We start from the raw sequence: 22,412 nt of genomic DNA, 5'->3' as shown, positions 1-22,412 counted from the left end.
AACCTCCCTGAACAGAACCCAGTAACCATCACAGAGGCAGACATCCAAGAACAAGTCTCAGGTATGAAAAACTGGACAGCACCCAACCCGGACATTATCTACGCCTACTGGCTAAGGAGACTCACAGCACTCTTTCGCCTTGTAGCAAAAATGAACCAGCTGCTGAGAGACGGGACTCACCCAGAATGGCTAACCGAAGGGGGAACGGTCCTGATCATGAGGAACCCCATAAAGGGTGCAGTCCCCTCCAACTATCGGCCAATAACCTGTCTCTCCACAACATGGAAGCTCATGTCCGGCATCGTTGCGGCTAAAACACCAGCTGGTTGACAGCTGGTTGACCAAGACTGCAAGTCCAGACACACCAACCTGTGCACAGAGTGTACCAGAAAGCCTACGATTCGATGCCACACATATGGATCACGAAATGCTTGAAATTGTACATCAACAGGACTGTAAGGGCCTTCGTTGCAAACTCAATGGGGTTGTGGAAAACCACACTCGAGGCCAATGGTAAGCCACTTGCACAAGTACATTGGGATGTCATTCAGGCTTGAGAAATGTAGTAGGATGCTGACACAGAGAGGCAAGGTAGTCCACACCGAAGGGGTCCCTCTCCCAGAAGGAACAACAGCAGACATGGAGGACAGTTACAAGTACCTTGGAATACCACAGGCAAATGGCAACCTGGCATGTGTGTTTCTGCATGTGAATTGGTTTCAGCTCAATGCATCTGCTGTGTGAGCACACTGTGACTAAAAGACATGTACAACACAAGGGCAGCCTGAGCATCACTAATTTAGGAGCGGTGCTCACTTGTCAGTCATGGCTACTTGTTCCAACATGGCAGAACCGGTGTTGCTCTTCCAATTGCCAGAGATTGATGTCCGCCTGGAAAACAAGAGGAAATTGTGTTAAATCATAATAGACACCGACCTTCACCAATAGAAATTGGGAATACGGGTAAGAGAGATACAGAAAACCTCGGAGAGGGAGAGCTGTGGTTACAGCACTGGCTGGAGGTATAAAGCCAGTGTGTGCAGACAACATGTACCGCTGCAAGTTATCAGGCTGATTAGCATTTAGATGAATTGACTAGTTACTATAAGCTCTTATTTTTACAGTAGATGCACAGATTTACATACAACAAATAGCTAAAGATCCAGCCTACAGTATAATACCTGTCTGTTTCATTCAGTTAAGCACTCTGTTATCTGGTATTTCTCAAACTAAGGGATTTAAAGATTTTTTTTGCCCTGAGCCCAGAATTCAATGTGTTACAAACACAAAATGTGCATATTGTACAGTATCCACATGAACACACACTATACAGAAAATAAAACTATTTCCTGAACCTTGAAAGTAATAAACAAGAACAATACTCACATATATGCTTTGTAGTCAGCTCCAATTTTCTGGACTCTGATGTCATACTTGGCGTCTATAAATGGCTCTGTGGTGCAGTAGGTCTGAGTGATGGCCACCACACTTGCAATGTCCTGGAAGTCACTTACATTGTCCACTTTGACCTACAGAGGAATAACGCATGAAGAAACACCATTAATGAAAGGGCTATATACAGTAACATTCTTTAATATAGAGATCTTTTTTAATGTAAACTAATGTTTGCAATAAGCTCCTAATTGTGCAGGAAAACCTAACTTAAAGGACATTTTGAACAAAAAAAATGATATTATAGCATTAAACTCTTCACTCGATCATTTGTTCATTTGCTTTGTTTTGGCAGTTAACAAGTAAGCAAGCTTCTCAAATGTCAAACTTTTTCTTAAAACATGTACAAAGGGTCAATAGTCAGAGATACATAAACGCAAAGGCTGCATTTCTGGTGTTGATAGTGTCTAAATACTGTCATTAATAATGCAGACCTAATTAAAAACCTGGATCAATGTAAGGCAAAATGAAATAATAATGTGACGGTCTCTGCAGTAGCCACAATCAATTTCCTAGAAGTGATGGTCCGCTTTAATCGAAAAGCAAAGTGGAAAGTATTGTGTGTTATCATAAAAGGACTGTTTTAAACTACAGCAGTAAAACAGACAAAAGCTACATCTGTAGCACAATACAAGTAAGATGAGACAGGATAAAGGAGGGAAAAGGGTGCGGATGATAAGAGGACCAGGTAGACAGAGCGAAAGGACAATCACACAATATCAGATTGAGCAAACCAGGGGAGTAATGTGTGGTGGATCGATGAGGATTACAGGAGAGGGTAAACATGTCACTCTGATTCTACCATTTCACTATTTACACAGTTGTCAATCAATACCAGCACAATGAGAGGAGACGATAAGGACTTGGGGAGAACAAAAAAAGATGCTGCAGTCAAGAGGGGAAGAAAGGATAAAGAAAGACAGAGGATGGATATTAAGTGGTAGTGGACGTCAGTGAAAGCATTACACAGTACAAATGATGCGGTTCTAGACGTGATGGTGGAAACATTCAAGTATTTCGAGGCACACAGAGGGATTTTAAAACTCTTCTCAATGGCACTTTGTCAAATGACGCAACAGTTTAATAGGTGGGTTTCAGTCCAAAACAACTATTTTCGAGTGATGCCGAGATTGAAAAGTGGCTGACGGTATGCCACTATGGTAGGGCGGCATAATCCGATCCCCTAGAGGGTTTTGCTCCCCCTTTGAAATTATTTTACTGTTTGTCACTGACAGTGGAGAAATAAAAGGGCGAAAGACATGTTGAGCTGTCTTTTTGCTGTTGGACTAGTAAGCAATTTTAGCTGGCTTGCTATGTCTTGTGTTGTTGCACTGGGTTAGGGTTAGGGTTAGAGTAATGTAAGTAATGTAATCACAACAAATGAACGTGCACAGCTGTCCATTTTACACCAGTGGCGTATAAGTGAATTCCGCTCAAATCGGAAAAAATACAAATGTTGCGCAATGTTTCCTTAAATTGGCTAAATGAAATGAAGCTTTACTTTACTTTACCTTTCCCATTCCAGAGTGGGCGTGTCCGATCTTCACCACAACTGGGAAACTTGGTGTTGTAATCTGAAACGCAATGTAATAATTAAAGAATATTGATGAATGATGATGATGATGATGAACAATAAAGAATGATTTTCATTTATATGACTTCCAATTCTTACATTTCAGGACATACATAGATAAGTCCTAACAGGTGGACTCTGCATTGAACTTGATGATGGCATGTTGAGCGATTTTTAACCTATAGAATGATTATGTTTGTAAATTTGGTAAGAAATGTAGATATTAAAATGACCTGTAAACCACTGAAATACTCATGTGTTTCATCACAGGGCAAATTATTTCGTTTCCAGCTCAAAAAACAAGTTCAAGTGTGCAGTACCTCTTTAAGTTTATATTTTGCAGCAAAACTAATTATATAGATCTTCCCGGAGGATATTTTGTCATGTTTCACTTAACTAAATTGACTGTTATTATTATTACGGGTGTATTGGACATTAGTGCATTTTGGGGCACTACAACAAGCAGTTAATACAACATACATATCATCACATTATCATATTATATACATATCAAACATGTCAGCAAACAGTTGCCTATTCATACAACCAGCAGGCACAGAGTAGCATTAGCATTAATTTTCTGGCCACTTTTATGGCAGTGTATATACAGATGAAGCCACACAGATGTCACCACACGTCATCTGCCCTAAAAGATGTGAATAGAGGTGATATCCCATACTAATAGGTTGTACCAAGTGAATCGACTAAAAGGGAACTTTTTCTATTTGTTCTTTAAAATTTTACTTTCATTCTTTTCTGTCTTGTCTTTTCAGATGTGCTGACATGTCTTTTAATTCAAAATTATTCATGAAGTGCTGTGATCCATTTCCCACCACTACAGCAGTTCTTTCACTCTACAACTGAACACTAATCAACAGTAATTCTGATGATTATGGTTTACATTTATGACTCAGATGCTGCACTGATGATCACACATTGTAAAAAAACCCACTAATCATCAAATTATTTAAAAAGCATTGTTTGGGTGGGTAAAGATAATTTCTAATAAACCTGTCCAACAATACTTTAGTCTGTCATAATGTTCATGACTAACTGCACGGATACACCTACGGTAGCCAATTGGTGAGGTGGGAGGACATCAAAAGAGGGTATAAGAAGAGGCAAAGGATCGTCATTTTTTCCCTGCGTTTGAGGAGGCTGTCCCTAAATTGTTGAGTACATAAGAGGCTCCCTGTGTGCGACCCTCTCAGCATTCAAGACCAGAGTGTGAGGGGATCCAACTATTGTAAGTTTCTCTGTGTGTTGTCTACAGAGAAGGAGAGAGAGAGAGAGAGAGAGAGAGAGAGAGAGAGAAAGAGAGAGAGAGAGAGAGAGAGAGAGAGAGAGAGAGAGAGAGAGAGAGAGAGAGAGAGAGAGAGAGTGGCAGCAGCAGCCTTCCTTCAACTTCAACAGTTATTTACTCCAGTTTGAATTCAGAGGTTTAAACTTTTGAAAACATTTCCATCCACAGCTCCCTTTCAGCTCAGCAGTGCTCATCTTACTAATTCTACTCTACTGTCTCATCCTTCCGTCGTTGCTGCCTGATTTGCTTTTCCCACGGAACTAAATAGGATCAGAAGAGGTTGCCGAGTGTTCATTCAGTGGTGGAGCGGTCAGAGGCATCATGGCTATGTCCCAGGAGCGGAGTGCGTGTCTGGGGCTCTGGGTGCTCCTTTTGCTTGGAGCAGGCATGGAGGAAGTTGTGGAGGGATGTAGCTGCCACCCAGCACATCCACAGCAGCTATTTTGCAGTGCTGAGATCGGTGAGTTGATAACTGAAGATCTACTGAGTTGATAAATAGCAGCTTCTGCATTTATTGATAGTGGAAAAACTCACTGAATGCAATAATTTGAAAGGGAGTGCATGGTTTTAAATTTTAAGGAATGGCCTTCCTTCTTAAGTGACTAATAGACGATTTAGCTTATTTACAAACTTAACTAAGGGACACAAAAAAATCCAGTTCACAATGTAAAAACCTACTGTGATAAGAACTAAGAACTATATAACTTCATTGCTGAGCTTTTCATGACAATTATATTTTATCAGATATTAGATGATTAGTTTTATAAAGAAAAAAAGAGCAGTCTAAGTTATTAAATAACTATATAAAAATCGACTGGTTATTGGATTAATATTATATATAAGTGAACAATATTCTTAAAATGACATGCACACACATGGTTGTTTCTCAGATTAGCCTTTCTTTTTCTAATATACCAGGATGAATACACCATCAACCCTGCAATTATTTGATTATTTGTTTTTGGTAGTTAAATAACTTAGTCTTCTTGCCCTCAATCACATTGTTGTTTTTTTTAAACGTTAAAAAAAAAGACAGCCAGGGCCAAGTGGTTCCGGCCTATTTTCTATCAATCTGTCTGTCTGTCTGGTGGGTTGTCTGCCTCTCTCTCTCTCTGACGCCTCCGCTTCATCCAGTTCTTTCTTGTCTAAGCACAGGCCAAAACCAACACTCTTCTCTGACTTTGAGCACTTGGCTCTAGATTGTGGAAAGCTGGAGTATGTGTTTCTGTCAAAGGTTACACTCCAGCAGAGGAGAGTGACAGAGAGATAGAGAAAGTAGACAAAGAAATTGCTTTTACAGTATTATTACTTATTCGGTAATAGTCTTGTTTTTGTAAGTGGTCTGTTTGTCTTTGGGTTTATACAGGGTCATCTCCCTCAAATACTCTGGAAAAAAAGAGTCTGAAATGGAGGCTGAGACCTGTTTTCAAAACTGCCATAAAGCCTAATCAGATCTGGGTCATTGTTAACACAATGAGAGTATCCGGGACAGTGTTTTAGGACAGAGCTTTACATATGAAGTGTGTCATCAAAGAGTGAGGTTGAGGTCCTGTATGATTGTTCTGTTTTCTCCAACTGAAAAAAATTGAGGTTTTCATACAGGCCTGACATTGCAAAGTCCTGATGAGTTGAACTGGAACAGACCTGACCCAGGTCTCAATCTATTTTTTTCTAGTCTACACTGGTATCCAGTTTTATAACTATGTTATGGTCTTTTGTTCTGTTATTCTTCTTGATCACATAAAAATTATATTATTAATCAATTCTACATAATTATTCTCATGTAGCCAATACTGAAAGACTGTAATTACTGAAAAAAATATGTTACAGAATAATGCATTACATGTTGAACCACTTTTCTCTGTTTGTGTCCATCTGAACCACTGGATCAAATGGATTCCAATTGACCATTTGCTAAGCCCCTACCCAATCGTCCAATCATGGCTTAGCAAATTTAACTTTTAACAGTAGGTCTGGTTGGGGTTGTGGCAATACTCTGAGAGTGGAGGACTGTGTCTTTTTATTTTATCCTTTCCAAAAATAATAATAATTATATTTATATATCATCTTTCATAACATAAATAGGAGCTCAAAGACAAAAATCAAAAATGTAGCCCTTGTGTGGAAGTCGGTTTGGGATGCTGTTATCCGAGATAAATGTAAAGCAGCCCCGTACTGGTCTGGAAAAAGATAACTGATAACTTCAGAAGACTCAGCACAATCATTACCCAAGATAGCACATTAAAGACATAGCCCACTCACTCACTCACTAATCTTCAACCACGACTCCGGGATCGGGTCACGGGGGCAGCAGCTCTAGCAGGGAACCCCAAACTTCCCTTTCCCGGGCCACCTTAACCAGCTCTAACTGGGGGATCCCGAGGCGTTCCCAGGCCAGTGTGGAGATATAATCTCTCCACCTAGTCCTGGGTCTTCCCCAAGGCCTCCTCCCAGCTGGACGTGCCTGGAACACCTCCCTAGGGAGGCGCCCGGGGGGCATCCTTACTAGAAGCCCGAACCAGCTCAATTGGCTCTACTACGAGTTCCTCACGGATGGCCGAACTTCTCACCCTATCTCTAAGGGAGACTCCAGCCACCCACCTGAGAAAACCCAGTTCGGCTGCTTGTACTCGCGACCTCGTTTTTTCGGTCATGACCCAGCTTTCATGACCATAGGTGAGGGTAGGAACGAAGACTGACTGGTAGAGAGAGAGCTTTGCCTTCCGGCTCAGGTCTCTTTTCGTCACAGCTGTGCGGTAGAGCGACTGCAATACCACCCCACTGCTCCGATTCTCCGAACAAACTCACGCTCCATCGTCCCCTCACTCGTGAACATGATCCTGAGGTACTTAAACTCCTTCACTTGGGGTAAGGACAGCCGTTTCACACTTGGCTGCGAACCGATCCAGTGAGTGCTGAAGGTCACTGACCAACAATGCCATCAGGACCATTTCATCTGCAAAAAGTAAAGGCGAGATCCTCAGCCCACCGAACTGCAACCCCTCCCCACCATGACTACGCCTCGATATCCATGAAAATCCCAAACAGGAATGGTGACAAAGTGAACCCCTGGCGGAGGCCAACCCCCACCAGGAAAGAATCCGACTTTCTGCCGAGGATCCGGACACAGCTCTCGCTTTGAGATTGGATGGCCCTCAGAAGTGACCCCCTCACCCCATTATCCCGCAGCACCTCCCACAGTATCTCTCAGGGACCCGGTCATATCCCTTTTCCAGTTACACAAAGCACATCTAGACTGGGCATACTCCCAGGCCCCCTCCAGGAGTGAAGAGCTGGTCCGTTGTTCCACGTCGAGGACGGAATCCGCATTGTTCCTCTTCAATCTGAGGTTCGACTATAGGACGAACCCTCCTTTCCAGCACCTTGGAGTAGACTTTACCAGGGAGGCTGAGTAGTGTGATACCCCTGCAATTGGCACACACCCTCTAGTCCCCCCTTTTGAACAGGGGAACCACCACACCGGTCTGCCACTCCCTTGGCACTATCCCAGACTTCCACGCAATGTTGAAGAGGCGTGTCAACCAAGACAGCCCCTCTTAACCCAAAGCTTTCAGCATTTCTAGACAAATCTCATCAATGCCTGGGGCTTTGCCACTGTGGAGTTGTTTGACTACCTCAGTGACTTCCGCCAGAGATATTGACAATAATTACCCATCAGCCTCCAGCTCTGCCTCTACAAAAGAGGGCGTGTTAGTCAGATTAAGGAGTTCCTCAAAGTGCTCCTTCCACTGCCCGATTACCTCATCAGCTGAGGTCACCAGTGTCCCATCCTTACTGTAAACAGCTTGGACGGTTCCCCGTTTCCCCCTCCTAAGGTGCCGAACTTCTCCAAAACCATCTGCTTTGCCCCTGACACGGCAGAGGCTGCAGCCCTTCGAGCCTGTCGGTACCTTGCAACTGCCTGCGGAGTCCTTCTACTTACTACTACTCTTTCTTCAGTCGGACAGCTTCACTGACAACCGGTGACAACCGGTGTTCGAGGGTTACCGCCCCTTGAGGCACTTAAGACCTTGAGGCTACAGCTCACCAGCGCAGCTTCAGCAATGGAAGCTTTGAACATTGCCCACGCCATTTCAATGCCCCCAACCTCCACAGGGATGGCAGAAAAGCTCCGCTTGGGTGTGAATTGAAGATCTCTCGAATAGGGGCCTCCTCCAGACGTTCCCAGTTCACCCGCACTACCCGTTTGGGCTTACCCGGTCTGTCAAGAATCTTCCCCCATCCTCTGACCCCACTCATCACCAGATGGTTATCAGTTGAAATCTCTGCCCCTCTCTTCACTCCAGTGTCCAAAACATACGGCCTCAGATCAGATGATACAATCACAAAATCGATCATCGACCTTTGGCCTAGGGTGCTCTGGAGGCGTAAGGAGGCGACCCTCTCGTCCACCGGGGTGAAATCCAACACCGCGGCACTCAGCCGGGGGTTTGTGAGTATCCCCACACCCGCCCGGCGTCTCACACCCTGGGCAACTCCAGAGAAGAATAGGGTCCAACCCCTATCCAGGAGAACGATTGCAGAACCAAGACTGTGCGTGGAGGTAAGCCCCACCAGATCTAACTGGTAGCGCTTCACCAGGAGCCAGCCTCTGCTGCCCGGGTCTGGTCCGTTGAGGCCCCTCACTTTCATTGCCACCCATGCAGCAGCGCACCCGACCCCAGCGGTTCCTCCTGTGAGTGGTGTGCCCACAGGACGTAAAGGCATAGCCCTCATTTACAGACTTCCTGTTTTAAAACAAGTCACTTGGACACAGAGTTTTCAGCCAACTTATTGAGCTCATGATAATTAATTAGCTAGCTAGCAAACATAAAAATATGCTAGTGACAGTTTTCATTTCAGCAAAATAAAGGGTAAGTAGCTAGAATTAAGAAGTTGTTTCTGTCTACCTTTGTATGAAGTCAAGGTTGCATTTCTACTGTTTCAAAAAATTACAGGTGGTTAAGTTTGCCACCGTAGTCACTGTAAATTGTGTATGTACTTGGCAGGAGCAGAACGCTTGACAGGCATAGTAACAGTAACTATGGAGGGGCTTTAGTTTTAGTTATTAATGTATGAGTCCACCTCTGAATAGATACAAGAGTCAGTGGTCCCTTTCAGGTATAATGCAACCCCCTTAGAGCCATGAATAACAAATAAGGAAAATCCCTCACTTACACTAAGGACGTCTAAGAAAACTTTTCATTTGGTGGGATCTGTTGTTAGACTGTCCTGGTTGTTTTCTAAGCATAGGCTGGTGGTGGCCTTTAGTTGACCTGGCAGTGTTGTCAGAGTCGATGAGCCCTTTGAATAAAGCTGTACATCTGAGTAATATCCCATCCGGAAAAACCTTTGGTGATTCCATGTTTGTGTATTTGAGACTGTGTGTACGATTGTGTTTGGGGAGTGTGTGTGTGTGTGTGTGTGTGTGTGTGTGTGTGTGTGTGTGTGTGTGTGTGTGTGTGTGTGTGTGTGTGTGTTTGTGTGTGTGTTGGACAGGGGCCAAGCCATGCCAACACAGCCTACTCCATCTCTCTCTCTTTCTTTTCCTCTCTCTCTCCCCACTTCATTTCCATGTCTATAGGCTTGGTCTAATGGTCTGCATACTAACAATATCAGTGTGAAAGCCCGCTGACAGTCCAGCTTTGTGAGCATGACAAGGGTGCCGATTCATCAGAGAGGGGGGAAGTTACTTACTACATCAGTTCTCATGGTACAAGTTTGCAATATTTCTCTTTGGTTATGTAGCTGTGAGGCAGATGCACAGCCACTTTCACTCTGCAGGCGTGCCTGTCCTTATTCCTGGTCATAACACAGCTGCAGCAACTGAATTAGTGGGTAACCTAGCCTGCACAGTTCAAAGATGCCGAGGTGGGGGGTAAACATTTCAGAGAATCTGGGCCAAGAGAATCATTTTAGGAAGAGACAACACATAATGAGTTTTGCTGCACAGTTATTCTGTGTAAATTTGACAATAAATGTCATTACAATGTACAGTCACTGCTCAAAACCTATAATGTCCGGAAGGTAACTGTCCAACCTTAGTGTTCAGTAGGCAATGTGAACCCAGCCTATAAAAAACAATACTTGCTGCATTTAAAAAAAAAAAACTATTAACCATTGGTGGAAGATACTCTTTTCCTCAGTAGACTTAAAGTAAAAAATATGTATAAGCAAGTATAAGGGGCGGATTATACTGGAACAGAACTAGTATGTGGGAAGAGTTGTTCAAACCCAGCTTACTTTCTCACCTCTGCACGGCTGGCGAATCACGGTATGATGTGGGACTGAAAGTCAGAAAGTTACAGAGAGACAGGACCACAGAAATTAATTAATTGATTAATTTCTATGGATGGGACACGCTAATCCAATACGGAAAAGGTGTGGGGATAGCGGGTTTCCGAAGCTATTTGACAACTCAACAAGAGTTCTTACGGAGTACACTGCAAGCTTTTGCACAGATCACAGAAAGTTATAGTGGTTTATATCGGCCAATAAGTAACAAGAAATATATATAGAATAATACTGAACTGAAGTACAAAAGTATGGATAGAATGTATCAAAAGCAAACTACTTAATCTTATAAATTAGGATAATTTAACCTTTAAACTGCATTTTAATGTGGTTTGGTGTTTCATAAAACTACTATACTGTACAACCTATTATACTAGGACTATTAAATATTTTTAAACAGTGAATATGTAGCATAAGTTTAGCATGTAAAATCTCAATCTCAAACTACAAACTTGTTCTAAAATAAACATAGTGGTTCAAAATGAAAATGTACCCATGACGTTCCAATGTACCAACCTATTAATCAAACTGAGCTCAAATTCTTTGCATCCCAGCTACATGTGTGTAAGTGATCTTGCAGCCAGCTCAGACACTGTAAAGTATTGTGAAGGTATTAAAGATCTTTATACATTGTATCCACTTGTTTCATGCAAACGGTCAGGAGAAAAGTTTCATTTAATCTATCCTTCTGTAGACTATCCTGTTCTCCCCCCGATTTTTTTTCATTTTGAAATAATGTCAAGATGATTTCTACTTCCCTTTGATAACTTTATCACCTACAACAATACTTTTACTAATTTACTTTAATGATCTATTTAAGCCTAATGCTTTGAAGTATGCAAAACAAGATTCAAGTATAACAAAGTTATGCTGTGCCAGCATCTTGTGCTCTGACATTTTCAAAAAGAACGTCCTTGGACCAGCTGCTCGCCGTGGGCGATGCACTCCGATTAAAGTATTTAACTCACACAAGTTATCATTAACTTTCTGTCTGTACAGTTGCTCATCTGCTGCCTTATATCTTCATGTGTATTTGACAAAGAAAAAAAGTTTTTTTTTTCTTCTGAACAAATTTCACAAAACAAACTGAGCTCTGCTGTGTCGGTATGTGATGAGGTGAAAAGCATAAACAAGGGGGCGGTTTGCATAGCTGTGTGAGAGGGTGAGGGTTAGAAGGAGTGCTGGGTCACATTTTCTCTCCCTCTCTTATACTGTAGCATTTCTCTTTATTTCACGGTTATAAAAGATCAACTGCTCTTTCACTTTTTCTTATCAGTTTCTTCCCTTCTCTTTTTCTATCTCACTCAGAGTTAATGGGCATTACAGGCAACTTGCAACTTATTGCAACATTTGCGTCACTTACCAGGTCAAACAAGATATGAACAAGTATGTTACATCTATGTTGTTGATTATACATAAATTCACCAGTATAGAGTGCTGCAGGAATGACATATTTTTTTGTAGGCCAACCTGGAAGTATACATCGCCATGTTTTCCTCAACAAAGGCCAATGTTAATTATTTCAGAATTATAGCCCAAACGCAATCATCATAAGTAAAAAGCTAACGATTGGCTGTGGACTAACTAACATAACTTTAACGTCATCACACAAAGCCGACAGACGTTAATATCCCCAACAAAATCTGTAGAGTCAGTTCAAGAAGAATGTTTTAATTTTAACGTCATGAGAGAAAGGGTGTTTAGGGCGTAACCAATCCCACTGGCCAACTAATCACTATCTCAGATAACAAGTTAGCCTTGAGTTGCTTTCAGTGTAACTTTCCCCAAATCGAACAAGCAAAACAGCAAACTGTGTCCTTAACTCTAAAGTATTTTCCAGGTCCGGCTCCCATAGTGGATGAGCTTGTCGTGAAAAAAAGCTTTTACAATTCTAACCTTTGAATTCACAATATAGTGTTGTATGGGATTTCCTGACCTTTAACATACTGCCATGCTAGCCTACTGCTGTAAATGGTAATCTAGTTAGCCAGACATGCGAACATTTGCAGCTCATGTTAGAGCAGACGATTTAATCCATTCTTTAAACTTTTGCTCTTATATTTTTGGTTTTACTACACCCTTACTACAATTTTAAGAATACTGTTTTCTCATAAGTACTCTTCATTGTTCTACTGTGGTACCACTGCTTTTCTTTCATTTTAATTAATCGTCGATGTCTAATTGATATTTAAAGTCACTGTATAGTAGGACTTTTTGATAACCTGAGCAAAAGCTATTATAGTAAACTTATTTATGTTTGATTGTTAGAGCAACAGCAGTGTTATCCGTTCAAAGGAAATGTTGTTTTTTTTCATCATCTTTTTATTTGCGATGAGTAGACAATTAACAAACAAAGACACTGTACACAACATGTCAGTATATCCCTTGCCTCCACCAACATAAACCCATACATACATGTATATGTGCATACATAGGCCTCCATGTTTACACGGAAAAACAAAGAAAAAACAAAGCAAAAACAAGAAAAGCAATCCTAACAATAACAGTCCTCCTAATAATAATAAAATATAAGACCAAACAAAAAAACAAAAATAAATAATACAAATAATAAATAATAAATAAATAATTTGATATCATAACATCATAGCATTATTGTAAAATCAGTGTTGACAACCTTTTTTGACGAATCAATGAAAGCCAAAAGTCCTTAAAAATGTGACCATGGTTAAATTTTTCCAAAGTTGGTTTTTCGGTAAGAATTGCGACACTTGAGCCAAAAACAACTTAAAAGTTGTCCGAGAGTCATTTTTCCAATAAAGTAATATACATTTCTTTGCAAAATACGTTAAAGTTCTACATTTCTTTCTATCTAACTGAAAATCTGGGGAGTCATTTAGTAAATACAGACAAGGGTTTAAATCAAATTCCATTTCCTGAGCAGATTTAGTAAAGGAATGAATAGAATTTCAGAAATCTTTCAGTACATCACAGTACCAAAACATGTGCCAGACACTTTGATGAGTTGTCTTCTGAGATTTTATGCATCTTTATTGGGGTGAGATAGAATTTATGAATTAACTTTGAATTAGCTTCCTTGATTTTGTTACTCATCTATGGGAAATGTATTCTTTCACAAATGTTCGACCAAGTATTTTCATAGAAACGCAGCCCTAGGTCCTTCTCCCATTTATTTATATATATATATATTTAATAAGGTTAGAAAACACAAATGGCCTGTTGTAGATAAGATACCATGTACTTCACCAATTTTACCTTTAATTGAAATTGAGGAAGTTAATGTATCCTCCAATTCTGATAATCCAAAGCGTAATCTATGATTAGTGATCCAGCAACATTACGAATCTGTAGATATTTAAAGTAACCTGTGTTCGAGACACCATATTCAGTTTTCAGGTCAATAAATGATTTTAGTTGTAAGTTTTTAAGAAACAAATCTCTAAATTGTTTTATACCGAGATTTGTCCATTTACTTATATTAATTGATGACAAATGTTTTTTCAAATCAGGATTTTGATGAATAGGAGAATACTTAGAAGTGTAGCTAGTGAAAACAATGTCCCTAACAGGGACATTAATTTGGCAGTTAACATAATGAGTCATGCAGAAGCGCAGATTTTATGGGTTTGATGGAAGGAAAAAAAGTGGTTCTTTGCAATGAAACCTGGAATAATACTTTAATTTGGCAGTGTAAACGGCATGTTGGGGCCTGTGTGAGTAAAATGTGTAACATTAATAATTCAGATGTAATGAGAATTTTGTCTCTAAATGAGAGGTTGTAAAATTATACAACTTTACTGTTACCTTCCTGTTGAGAACTACAGAGCAATTATCCTGCTACTTTTACTCTTCTACTTGATTTATAGTATAAAATAATGTGAAGTCACTTCTGGGCCAGACATGGTTTGGCTTTGAATAAGTGTGTGTGTGGTTTAATACTGTATACATAAATGGGTGTGTGTGTGTGTGTGTGTGTGTGTGTGTGTGTGTGTGTGTGTGTGTAGTCAGTTAATGGGAGTTTTCAAGCAGAGAGCTACTTGTTATTCTATGTGGGTTTTGATTTCCCTCCCAGAGGAGAGGAGGGACACATCCTGTATCACTACTGAGAGGGATTGCTACACTGTCTGTGTGGGGAGAAAGACGAGAGACAAGGGAAATGATCTATCTATCTATCTATCTATCTATCTATCTATCTATCTATCTATCTATCTATCGATCTATCTATCTATCTATCTATTTATCTATCTATCTATCAATCTATTAACTAGAAAAGGAAAAAGTGTCTAACTTATTGATCATAAACATGCATAATTCAAAATAATTTCAATTGTCTCTAAAAAATAAATCACATCATTTTCTTGCCTTCTGCATTTATTTGTCATTTCAATTAATCATAACTCTCCTTTATTTCTGTTTTTTCCTTCCCTTTACAGTGATAAGGGCAAAGATCTCCGGAGAGAAGATTGTGTCGCCTAGCAACAGCTCCTCACCTTACATGAAGATGATCCAATACGAAATCAAAATGATCAAGGTGAGATCTCTGGACAGCAGTAACAGCTGCTGCTGCTGCAGACATACATTATTTTTACTGTTTATGCTGCTGTGTGTAGCTGTATATTTATTAAAAGTATTCGCTGCATATAGTCAGGAAAAGTAAACACATTCTGATTAGTCTCTGGTTGCCAACATTCAAACACACAGAAACAGTCAAGTTCAAATGGAACAAACGTGTGCAAATATACGTTTACGTTTTAATATCTAAAATGTAATTTTAAATTATTTATAACTAGTTTTATTTCTACAAGTACGAGTTGACTATCTACTTGATCTATTTTATGACTGAGGCATTACATCCCAGTATGTTATATTTTGGAGACTGTGGGCCCACCACTCGCAGGAGGAACCACCCGCAGCCTCCTTACGCCTGCGGGTGGTAGGGGGGGGGGGGGGGGGGGGGGGTCTGACTGTTGTTTGTGCATGTGCACCGAACAGCAGTACAGAGTATTCTGCCTTCTTGGAGAACCTGAATGGAGTCCTGCATGGGGCTCCAGTAGGGGACTCTGTAGTTCTGCTGGGAGACTTCAACGCCCACGTGGGAAATGATGGAGACACCTGGAGAGGCGTGACTGGGAGGAACGGCCTCCCTGATCTAAATCCGAGCGGTCGTCTGTTATTAGACTTCTGTGCTAGTCACGGATTGTCTATAACTAACAATGTGTTCAAACATAAGGATGCTCATAAGTGTACGTGGTACCAGAGCACCCTAGGCCAAAAGTCGATGATCGATTTTGTGATCGTATCATTTGATCTGAGGCCGTATGTTTTGGACACTCGAGTGAAGAGAGGGGCAGAGATGTCAACTGCTCGCCATCTGGTGATGAGTTGGGTCAGAGGATGGGGGAAGATTCTGGACAGACCAGGTAAGCCCAAACGAGTAGTGCAGGTGAACTGGGAACGTCTGGAGGAGGCATCTGTCCGAGAGATCTTCAACTCACACCTCCGGCGGAGCTTTTCTGGCATCCCTGTGGAGGTTGGGGGCATTGAACTGGCGTGGGCAAAGCTTCCATGTTCAAAGCTTCCATTGCTGAAGCTGCGCCCGTGAGCTGTGGCCTCAAGGTCTTAGGTGCCTCAAGGGGCGGTAACCCTCGAACACCGTGGTGGACACTGGTGGTCAGGGAAGCTGTTCAACTGAAGAAGGAGTCCTTCCGGGATATGTTATCCCAGAAGACTCTGGAGGCAGTTGCAAGGTACCCACAGGTCAGAAGGGCTGCAGCCTCTGCTGTGTCAGAGGCAAAGCAGTGGGTGTGGGAGGAGTTCGGAGAAGTCATGGAGAAGGACTTTCGGACGGCACCAAGGTGCTTCTTGAAAACCATTCAACACCTCAGGAGGGGGAAACGGGGAACCGTCCAAGCTGTTTACAGTAAGGATGGGACACTGGTGACCTTAGCTGATGAGGTCATCGGGCGGTGGAAGGAGCACTTTAAGGAACTCCTTAATCTGACTAACACGCCCTCTTTTGTAGAGGCAGAGCTGGAGGCTGATGGGGAATTATTGTCAATATCTCTGGCAGAGGTCACTGAGGTAATCAAACAACTCCACAGTGGCAAAGCCCCAGGGATTGATGAGATTTGTCTAGAAATGCTGAAAGCTTTGGGTTTGGAGGGGCTGTCTTGGTTGACACGTCTCTTCAACATTCTTGGAAGTCTGGGACAGTGCCAAGGGAGTGGCAGACCGGTGTGGTGGTTCCCCTATTTAAAAAGGGGGACCAGAGGGTGTGTGCCAATTGCAGGGGTATCACACTACTCAGCCTCCCTGGTAAAGTCTACTCCAAGGTGCTGGAAAGGAGGGTTTGTCCAATAGTCGAACCTCAGATTGAAGAGGAACAATGCGGATTCCGTCCTGGACGTGGAACAACGGACCAGTTCTTCACTCTCACAAGTATCCTTGAGGGGGCCTGGGAGTATGCCCATCCTGTCTACATGTGCTTTGTGGATCTGGAGAAGGCATATGACCGGGTCCCTCGGGAGATACTGTGGGAGGTGCTGCGGGATAATGGGCTGAGGGGGTCACTTCTGTGGGCCATCCAATCTCTGTACACTCAAAGCAGGACCTGTGCCCGGATCCTCTGCAATAAGTCAGATTCGTTCCCGGTGGGGGTTGGCCTCCGCCAGGGGTGCGCTTTGTCACCAATACTAGATTGATCCTAGATAGATTTTCATGGACAGGATATCGAGACGTAGTCGTGGTGGGGAGGGGTTGCAGTTCGGTGGGCTGAGGATCTCGTCTCTGCTTTTTGCAGATGACGTGGTTCTGATGGCATCGTCGGTCAGTGACCTTCAGCACTCACTGGATCGGTTTGCAGCCAAGTGTGAAATGGCTGGGATGAGGATCAGCACCTCTAAATCTGAGGCCATGGCTGTCAGCAGGAAACCGGTGGATTGCTTACTCCAGGTAGGAAATGAGTCCTTACCCCAAGTGAAGGAGTTCAAGTACCTCTGGATCATGTTCACGAGTGAGGGGATGATGGAGCGTGAGTTTGCCCGGAAAATCGGAGCAGCGGGGGCGGTGTTGCAGACGCTCTACCGCACCGTTGTGACGAAAAGAGAGCTGAGCCGGAAGGCAGAGCTCTCGATCTACTGGTCAATTTTCGTTCCTACCCTCCCCTATGGTCATGAAAGCTGGGTCATGACTGAAAGAACGAGGTCGCGGGTACAAGCGGCCGAAATGGGTTTTCTCAGGAAGGTGGCTGGAGTCTCCCTTAGAGATAGGGTGAGAAGTTCAGCCATCCGTGAGGAACTCGGAGTAAAGCCGCTGCTCCTTTGAGTTGAAAGGAGCTAGTTGAGGTGGTTTCGGGCATCTAGTAAGGATGCCCCCTGGGCGCCTCCCTAGGGAGGTGTTCCAGGCACGTCCAGCTGGGAGGAGGCCTCGGGGAAGACCCAGGACTAGGTGGAGAGATTACATCTCCACACTGGCCTGGGAACGCCTCGGGATCCCCCAGTTAGAGCTGGTTAATGTTGCCCAGGAAAGGGAAGTTTGGGTTCCCCTGCTAAAGCTGCTGCCCCCGCGACCCGACCCCGGATAAGCGGTTGAAGATGAGATGAGATGATCAGAATCAGAATCAATTTTACTGGCCAGGTTTGCTTATGAATACAAGGACTGTGTTTACAGAATCTTCTAGTACATGTTTTACCTTAAGCAAAAAAAAAAAAAAAAAGCATTAAATATGAATAATAAAAGGAATACTGGTACAGTAAGTATGCACAACAAGCTATGTCTATGCAGTGTTGTTATGGCTGAATAAATGATAACCAATTTACAGCATTTGAATGTGTATTTACATAAGTGTATTTAACTTATATTAAGCCAGGTTTATACCTTCCCTTGTTCATCTGCACTCTCTTCCCCATGTATTTTTCTGTGTCCAGATGTTTAAAGGTTTTGACAAGGCCAAGGACATCCAGTATGTGTACACTCCAGTCTTCTCCTCACTGTGTGGAGTCAAACTGGACTCCAACAATAAAGCAGGATATTTGCTCTCAGGTACAGTTGGCAATGCTCAATTTTTTATATTGCAGTTTTAGTAAGAAAACGCAACAGGAAGTCTAAAATTTTGGGGAAATATGTTTATTAGCTTTATATTCTGCTAAGAAAAAGATGGGAGAGTCGATGCACCTTTCATGTCTGTATGATAAATACAAGGCTACAGCCAGCAAATGGTTAGCTTAGCTTAGCATAAAGACTGGAAACAGGGAATGGCTATGCTAACTCAGTCCAAACGTTACAAAATCTAAAAAACTATGAGAAATGTATCAAAAATGTGTATTTCTGAAAATTTATTTTAATGTGTAAACATTGTAAACATTTTGGAAGTGTTTATGGGAGTCACAGTTACTCAACTTGAATTCTATTAGCTGTGAACTAACATTTGCTATTAAATAATAATACCTAAGGCTAAGGCTTAAATACAGCAACATAACTTTATTTGGTGAATGCAGAAGGACCTTTTCAATGGTGTTGTGATGTCACTAAACAGGAAGTATGTGGAGTGACGGGAGAATTTCTATTGGCCAGTGCGACCTAGTGGAGTCTTGGGACAACTTATCATTGTCACAGAAGAAGAATCTCAACTACAAATACCAGATGGGCTGTGAATGCAGAGTGAGTAAGGACTGTTTGTTCTCTATTCATACGTATTTGTCTTTGTCCCACTCATCTATCTGTCCTAGAGACTCCTCCGGAAACAAACAGCAGATAAATAAGAGGTCACGTTTCTCATCCCTTACTTTCTTCCCATTTCAGTACAAAGAGTTCCAAGTTCCTTTGATTTTCCAATCAGTACTTGTTCATAGCATCATGTGTTTAAAGAGACACTCCAGTTTTTCTCCAACTTTTACCCCTATGCATAACACATGGGAGTACAGCTTCAGGGACAATTTATGAGATGAGTGAGTGAGTAAACCCATGACTCAAAAACTCTCGTCCCCACAGATCAACACTTGTTACACGGTCCCGTGTGCGTCTACAGGAGAAAACGAGTGCTTGTGGACTGACTGGCTGCTGGATAACAGCCTAAATGGGGAGCAGGCTCGACAGTATTCCTGTATCCGCCGCTCTGACACAACCTGTAGCTGGTACCGGGGTGGACCTCCACCTGAGAAAGACTTCCTGGACATGGCTGACCCTTGACCTGTAATTCTGATATTCTTCATTCTATTCCATTTCACTCCAGCAAAGTCCTGAGAAACATTTCCTGCTTTTGCTTATGTAGCTCAAATTTGGCATGCAGAGTAGCAAATGATTTTATTGAAAAAGTGGCTGATTTTATCCCAACGCTGAGCTTCTGTTAGCAGAGTTCAGGTGGTTGCTACAGCAATGCTAGGATGGAAGAAATCTTTGTAAACTGCAGGGGCTTTCAACATTCCTCTGACTTTTGTTTCTTGCTCTCACACACTGATGGCTTTATGGTAAATGCATAACCTTGACAAATATTGAAGACCTCATTTTGGTTCATGCATAACTGTAGTCACTTAGGTTTTGCATTTACTTAAAGTATTTAAGTTGGACATTTACTGCCAACCTCTGCCACGATCCTGCATTGCACAAACGTTTTGCAGCTAGTAGCATGGCCACCTTTCCCCACACATTCTGGTGTTGAATTTTTACCTTTATATAATTATCAAATATCTGTCCCATGCAAATGAAAATACTTTGTATATATACATTTAGCAAGAGCAAGGCAACAAGGCATTCCCCAATTGATTATATTTTGACAAAATCTGACACATTAATTATATATGACCATAGTTCGTGTTCATCTAAATCATCACAGTTTATACTCTAAAATTGCTGAGCATGTAAATATTGTACTTGCGTGAAATTTAACATTTTAAAGGCTAACCGAATCTCTTCTAATAGCATAGAAGTTGTTATCTTGTGGTTTTGTGTGTTTAGTTTCCTTGGTTGTACTATTACCTGTGCCAAATATCTAATCCAGCGCTTTAACAACAGCACGGCCACCTGTAGAAGCCAAGCCACCTCTCTTTAGAGGAAATTACGTAACAGGACAAGGTTCAATTCACTGTTTTTTTAACTGCTCAAAGACAGGAAGTAGATTCTCCTCAATGTTCAAGTTCCAGAAAAGATAATAAAAACTTTGGCACAAGATGTTAACCAACAGAAAGATAAATAATATTATAGTTGTGAATGACCTATGATTAGTGATTTAATTGTTGTTTTATAGGCATTATTTAATATAATGACTGAACATTTATTAAAAGACCCAAATCTGAATTGGCCCCTGTCTTGTTACTGGATTACTTCACTGAAGTCATATGGATTAAAATGCATTATAACTTGCCATCTTCATGCATGAGCCATTTTTTAAAGATCATATTAGGGTCACAATAACATATTTAAATCAAAGCAGCACAATGCAGTGCCGCGTAATTTTCCTGATTTGTTTGAAACATATTATTCTGAAACATGTTAATAATGAAAGGAGCTGTACTCAACATTCAGAACATTAATATGGACCTTTCAAAGTTGTAAACATAAACATTTTAAATGTGTCCAAGTTCATTTCTTGTTGCAGTGAATTTGAACGACATCAGCTGAGAGGAAGTTAACAAGGACCAAGGCTGTTGCCTAGCAATGGAATACCATTTAAAAGGTCTACAGCAGCAAACAAATATTTGCTATGTAACGATATAGTGCAGTAATGGAGTCCTGAGCAGAACATCTCTCCCTCTGTGTGTTCTAATCTGAGTTTCTTTGTGGTTTGTTTTGATAGCTGCTCCTTCCACACGTGCATGTTAGTGCACATGGCAATTAAAAACGACAGTATTTCATGTACTGGGGAACTGTGAGTTCAGTATTTCAAGTACAGCTCCTTTAAAGTAGACTTTCATGACATGATATGATAATAAGGCTGAATAACTGTATGGCTTTAGTGAAGCATTATCAAACAATTTCATTTTTGTTTTATACTGAAAGAACTGTTTGGGTTGTATTTATGTTTCTTTTTCTGTCTATATAGAGTTTTCTATTTCCATGTACCAAAAAAGATTGTAAATAAAATGTCTCAATGTAATAGTGTGACACTGACTCTTTTTTCTTTTTCTCTTTAGTAATCAAAATGTCAGCAAATAAGACAGGTGACAGAGCTTTTCAAAGGGGTGCTGTTGTTACAGAATATCTCCAACAAGTCAGAGTAGTAATGAAAAAGCACTCTGGTGCCTCCAAAACAAAGTAAATATTTCTTATACTTTACCCAATATACCCTATAAATTCTCTAGTAAATATAGGAAGTAAAATTCATAAAGAAAATAAGCCAGTTCAACTTTCTCATACAGCAACACACTATATTGTATATTTGTCTTATTTCATAATCTTTTGGAAACACGTCTGTAGTGAATAATAATACTTATCTCAGTACATTTAAGACATTAAAACATTAAATCATGGTAATCACAATTAATCGAATTTGGGGAACTGAGGCTTCGCAGTGGCTGAACAGCAAGTTTAAAGTATTCTCAGAAAGACACGACTTATGCTTCTATCATGCATATTCTCAGCTTTGTGGTAAACACGATTTTTTATTTTCCCAGTTATATCCTGAAACCAACAGTAATTAACATCATCTGCTGCTTTTAAAGAATGTCTTTCCCATTCCCTGAGACAAAGAGTTAAACTACTGAATACGCAGTAATATAAATATTGAAATCTTGAGATCATTAATGGAGACAGTTTGTTATTTGTTGAGAAGCTGGAGTTTTGGAGGTGTTAGTTTGCTGAAGAGTAACTGACAATATA

General features: G+C 41.3%; 2 protein-coding genes across 2 annotated transcripts in view; one reads left to right on the top strand and one right to left on the bottom strand.

Moving 5' to 3' along the window:
* Positions 1 to 22,412, bottom strand: part of syn2b (synapsin IIb) — a 90,719-nt gene that overhangs the window by 11,223 nt on the left and 57,084 nt on the right. Inside the window, exons 6-8 of the mRNA XM_083938919.1 lie at positions 2,964 to 3,026; positions 1,387 to 1,529; positions 817 to 891 (exon numbers count right to left, since the gene is read on the bottom strand). Coding sequence (XP_083795045.1) covers positions 817 to 891; positions 1,387 to 1,529; positions 2,964 to 3,026 — 281 coding nt within the window. The remainder of the gene's footprint in view (positions 1 to 816; positions 892 to 1,386; positions 1,530 to 2,963; positions 3,027 to 22,412) is intronic.
* LOC310965367 (metalloproteinase inhibitor 4-like) lies at positions 4,256 to 21,646 on the top strand. Its single transcript, XM_083938920.1, has 6 exons — positions 4,256 to 4,271; positions 4,497 to 4,788; positions 15,035 to 15,132; positions 18,527 to 18,641; positions 19,135 to 19,259; positions 19,590 to 21,646. Exons 2-6 carry the CDS (start codon positions 4,650 to 4,652, stop codon positions 19,785 to 19,787), a joined length of 675 nt encoding a protein of 224 aa, XP_083795046.1. The 5' UTR covers positions 4,256 to 4,271; positions 4,497 to 4,649; the 3' UTR covers positions 19,788 to 21,646.

Source organism: Echiichthys vipera (genome assembly GCF_963691815.1).
Source record: "Echiichthys vipera genome assembly, chromosome: X".
Classification (NCBI taxonomy): Eukaryota; Metazoa; Chordata; class Actinopteri; order Perciformes; family Trachinidae; genus Echiichthys; species Echiichthys vipera.
The sequence above is the reverse complement of the archived record's forward strand: the minus strand, read 5'-3'. Positions and strand labels throughout refer to the sequence as shown.